Source organism: Arvicola amphibius, chromosome 11, assembly GCF_903992535.2.
Source record: "Arvicola amphibius chromosome 11, mArvAmp1.2, whole genome shotgun sequence".
Lineage (NCBI taxonomy): Eukaryota > Metazoa > Chordata > Mammalia > Rodentia > Cricetidae > Arvicola > Arvicola amphibius.
Window position 1 is genome coordinate 51,465,235 of NC_052057.2, and position 5,412 is coordinate 51,470,646.

Genomic DNA, 5,412 nt, shown 5'->3' on the forward strand with positions numbered 1-5,412 from the left:
CATACCATATTCCTTTTTTTGAGTCTGGGTTACTTCATTTAGTAAAGTGTTTTCTATTTCCATCCATTCGTTTATAAAACATTTTACCCAAACATAAAAGAATATACCTTCTTCTCAGCAGTTCATAGAACCTTCTCTAAAACTGACCACATACTCAATCATAAAGCAAATCTCAACAAAATAACCCCTTGTATCTTATTGAACCACTATGAATTAAAACTAGAGTTCAACACCACCACAGATTACAGAAAGCCTACAAACTCATGGATACCGAACAACTCTCAACTGAAGCACCATTGGGTCAAAGAAGAAATAAAGAGAGAAATACTTGCTAGAATGCAATGAATAAAACACAACATACCCTAACTTATAGGACACAATAAAATCAGTGATAAGAGGAAAGTAAATAGCACTAAGTGCCTACATAAAGAATTTGTGTAGCGTAGCCACACAAGTGACTTAACAACACACCTGAAATCTTTAGAACAAAAAGAAGCAAAATCACCCAGGAGGAGTAGATGGTAAGAAATAAACAAACTTAAAGCTGAAATCAATAAAATTGAAACAAATAGAACAATATAAAAATTCAATGACACAAAGAATTGATTTTTTGAGAAAATCAGCAAGATAGATAAACCCTGATGCAAACAAGCTAAAAACTTGACAGAGAGAGAGCACCCAAACTGACAAAATCAAAACTGAAAATGGGGGCATAACAACATACTCTGATGAAATACAGTGAATCTTTAGTTCATACTTCAAAAACCTGCACTCTATAAAACTGGAAAATCTAAAAGAAATGGCAACTTTCTTGATAGGTGACATAAACCAAAATTAAATCAAGACCAAAAGAAACAATTTAAAGAGATCTATAAACCCTACATAAATAGTCAATAATAGTCTCCCCACCAACAAAAAGAGCCAGAAGGTTTCAGTGAAGAATACTATCAGAATTTCAAAGAAGAGCTAATACCAATACTCCTCAAGTTCTCAAATTGTTCCACACAAAAGAAACTGAAATAATAATACCACACTTGCACTGATACCCAAACCACACAAAGATGCAACAAAAAAAAAAAAGAAAATTGTAAACAAAGCTCCCTCTACTGACAAACAGAATCAAGGATCACATAAAAAAATCCACCATGGTCAAGTAGCCTTCATTCCAAAGTTGAAGGGATGGTTCAACATACAAATATCTGTCAATGTAATCTACCTTAGACACAAATTGAACAACAACAACAAAAAAAAATAAAACACTTGATCATCTCATTATGTGCTGAAAAAGCCTTGGCAAAATCCAACATCTATTCATGATAAAGGTTCTGAAGACAATGGGGATAAAAGGAATATACCTAAATGTAATAAAGTCCATATACAGAAAGCTGACCACCAGCAATGAATTAAACAGAGAGAAACTCAATGCAATTCCACTAAAGTCACGAACAAGAGAAGGCTCTCTACCCTCTCCATATCTATTCAATATACTAAGGGTCTAGCTAGAGCAATAAGCCATCATAAGGAGATCAAAGGGATACAAATTGGAAAAGAAGAAGTCAAAATTTCACTATTTGCAGATTATAATAAAGTATATATAAATGACCCCAAAAATTCTAGAAGGGAACTTCCACAATTGATACCACCTTCAGAAATGTGGCAGGATACAAGATCAACTCAAAATAATCAGCAGCCCTCCTATATACAAATGATAAAGTGACTGAGAAATTAATCCAATAAACAGCCCCTTTAAAATAGCCACAGATAATATAAAGTATCTTGAGGTAATTAAACAAGTGAAATACATATATGGTAAGAATTTTAAGACTTTTAAGAAAGAAATTTAAGAAGATGTCGGTACAGATTTAAACAAAGAAATCTCAAAAGAAGAATCTCAAATGGCCAAGATACACTTAAAGAAGTGTTCAGCATCCTTACCTCTTTGGGAAATGCAAATCAAAATGACTGAGATACCATATTACATCTGTCAGAATGCCTAAGATCAAAAATGCCAATGAAGCCTATTTTGGAAAGGATGTAAAATAAGTAGAACACTCTTGCTGGTGGGAGTACAAACTGGTAAAACCACCTTGAAAATCAATATGATGATTTCTCAGAAAATTGGGAATTCATTGATGCACAATTAATAAAAACCCAGAGACAGATATTGGGGTTCAACCTGAAGACAAGCAAAGCAAAGCAACCAGCCACTGACTCTTACCTTGACCTCAGTAAAATGGTGATCCTGCCTTCAGGAACCCTCACAATGATTACAAGCTGTATCCTCCCATCTATAATCCTCTCTAGTTCTTGAATTAAATGTATGCAGCACTACTCCCTGCTTTCTATGGCAAGCTAGTGTGGCTACTGGGATTAAAGGTGTGTGCCCACCACTGTCTGGCTTGTACGGCTGACTAGTATGAATGTTTTACTCTTTGAGCTTCAGGCAAGCTTCATTTTTTTTTTTTTTTTTTTTTTTTGGTTTTTCGAGACAGGGTTTCTCTGTGGCTTTGGAGCCTGTCCTGGAACTAGCTCTTGTAGACCAGGCTGGTCTCGAACTCACAGAGATCCGCCTGCCTCTGCCTCCCGAGTGCTGGGATTAAAGGCGTGCGCCACCACCGCCCGGCTAAGCTTCATTTTTTATTTTATTTATTTATTTATTTATTTTTTGGTTTTTCGAGACAGGGTTTCTCTGCAGCTTTAGAGCCTGTCCTGGAGCTAGCTCTTGTAGACCAGGCTGGTCTCGAACTCACAGAGATCCGCCTGCCTCTGCCTCCCGAGTGCTGGGATTAAAGGCGTGCGCCACCACCGCCCGGCTTAAGCTTCATTTTTTAAAATACAAATGAAATGCCACTAAAATCCACCTACTTCATGGTACACGCCCAAAGGATGTTCAACCATACAACAAGAACACTTGCTCAACTGTGTGCAACATTATTCATAATAGCCAGAACCTGGAAACAACATAGGTGCCATGTGATGAATCTACACAATGAAGTACTACTCAGTGGGAAAAGAAAACAATGAAATCATGAAATATGCAGGCAAATGGATGGAACTAGAAAAAAATCATCCTGAATGAAGTAACCCAGACTCAGAAAGACATAGTATGTACTCACACATAAGTGGATATTAGCTGTAAAGAAAGGGATAACCAGGCTACAATCTTCAGCCCCAAAGAAGTTAGGTAACAAGGAGGACCCTATGAGGGATGCATGGGTCTATCTGGGAAGAAGAAATAGATGAAATTTCCTGGATAAACTGGGATTGGGTGGGATTAGAGGGGAGGAATTTGATCAGGATTATTGAGTTGGGGGTGGGAAGGAAAAGTGAGCAATGAAAGAGATATCCTGACAGAGCGGGATGTTATGGGGTTAGGGAGTAATCTGGTGCCAGTGAAACATCAAGTAATCTACAAGGGGTGACTGCAGCTCAGACTCTTAGCAATAGTGGAGAGGGTGCCTGAACTGGCATTTCCCTATAATCAGATCAGTACCTGTCCAGATTGTCATCATGGAGCCTTTGTGCAGAACTTGATGGGAGCAGTTGTAGAGATCCACAGCCGAGCACTGGACTGAGCTCCAGATGTCTGGTTGAAGAGAGGCTGCAGGGACCATATGAACAAGGGGGGGGGGTCAAAATCATGACAAGGAAAACCGCACCAAAGAGACAGATGATATGAACCTGTGATGCTCACGATCTCTGACAGCTAGGTAGCCTGAATTGATGACTTAGGAACTCCACATCTGTGTGACAGTTGTGTACCTTGGTCTGCTTCTGGGGTTCCCAGTACTCCGACCAGGACCTGTCCATGATGCATGAGCTGGCTCTCTGGAATCTATTCCCTGTGATGGGATGCCTTGTTCAGACTTGACACAGTAAGAAGGTCCTGCCTCCACTTGATAAGCCATGTTTCATTGATTCACATGGAAGGCCTTACCCCCGCTGAGTGGAGACAGAGGAGGAGGTAGAGTTGGGGAGAGAGAACACAAAGAGAGCATGGAAGGAAAACCATGGTTGGTATGCAAAATGCATTTAAAAGTTATATATATATATATATATATATATATATATATATATATAATCTCTGAGTAGCTTGGAGAAGAGTCTGCTTCCTAAGGTGGTCTCAAAATTGTATTACACAACAGATGGATGTCTCAAAAATAAAGTGTGTACCATTTAAAAGCTAATAAATAAATAAATAAATAAATAATATGCTTTTTAAGGTAAAATTTTTAATTTTTTTTTTCTGAACAAGAGTCTTTATTGGCCATACCTACTTAAGGGGGATGAAGCGGGAGGAGTAGGTGGCACCGATGCCATGCCGGCCATGCTTCACTGGCTTGTAGGTGATGGAGAACTCGCCCAGGTAGAGGCCAATCATCTCTGGCTTGATCTCCACCTGGTTGAAGGTCTTGCCGTTGTACACGCCCACCATGCTGCTCACCATCTCAGGCAGTATGATCATGTCCCACAGGTGTGTCTTCACCACCTCGGGCTTCTCCATGGGCCACGCCTCCTTCTTGGCCTTTCTCAGGCGCTTGAGCAGCAAGTGCTGCTTCCGCCGCAGGCCGCGGTTGAGGCGTCGCCTCTGGCAGGAGCTGTAGAGCTGCATAAGCTGCTCATAGGACATGTCCAGCAGCTGGTCCAGGTACACGCCGTGGTAGGTAAACTTGCGGAAGGTCCGCTTCTTCTTCCACTCCACCTCGGCCATCTTGGCGGCGACTCAGAAAAGCTAAAAGTAAAATCTTTAGTGGTCATTTTTATTTATATAGTACTCAATGTACTGGTTATCATTTCTTCACTACATTGTTTTCCTTGTTACCAAGGGCCTATTTTATAAGTACAGTCTAAAAATAGTTCTATAACTAAACATCTAATGCTCTTATCCATCAGAGCTCTCAAGTGTTCTACGAGTGTTCTCGTGTGCTATGAATGAGATAATTATCTAGGATGGAAGGGACTTGCACAAACCAAAAATGGAAAGAGACTATTGACTTTCAGGAAAAATGAGATATGTTCCCTAAGAGGAAATTTTACTTCCAAAAGATAGTCAGGGGGTCTTGGGGTGGGAGTGATCAATGCTTGCCGGAAATGATACTGGACATAAATCATGAACAACAAGTAAATGAAACGTTATTGAACAACTGCAGGTTTAGAAGAAATTAGTTCATATTTGTTCTATCTCAGGAAATAAGAAAGGAAAAGGAAAGGAGAAAGAAAGAAAGAAAGAAAGAAAGAAAGAAAGAAAGAAAGAAAAGAGAAAGAAACAAAGAAAGAAGGAAAGAGACAAAGAAAGAAACAAGGAAAGAAAGAAGAGCAAAGGAAAGGCTTTATAATGAAAGGTATGGAGGGTAATATGTGGCAGTCAAAATTTTCCGTATATTCTGAAAGAAATGAAAGTTAAGTTGTATA

At 39.3% G+C, this 5,412-nt stretch overlaps 1 protein-coding gene across 1 annotated transcript; it reads right to left on the reverse strand.

Annotated features, from left to right (window-relative positions):
* Positions 1–4,273: 4,273 nt before the first annotated feature.
* Positions 4,274–4,711, reverse strand: LOC119826817 (40S ribosomal protein S15-like). The gene has a single exon (XM_038348307.1). It carries the CDS (start codon positions 4,709–4,711, stop codon positions 4,274–4,276), a length of 438 nt encoding a protein of 145 aa, XP_038204235.1.
* Positions 4,712–5,412: the final 701 nt, after the last annotated feature.

Coding starts and splice junctions, on each gene's coding strand:
- LOC119826817 (XM_038348307.1), bottom strand. CDS start 4,711: ATGGCCGAGGTGGAGTGGAAGAAGAAGCGGACCTTCCGCAAGTTTACC.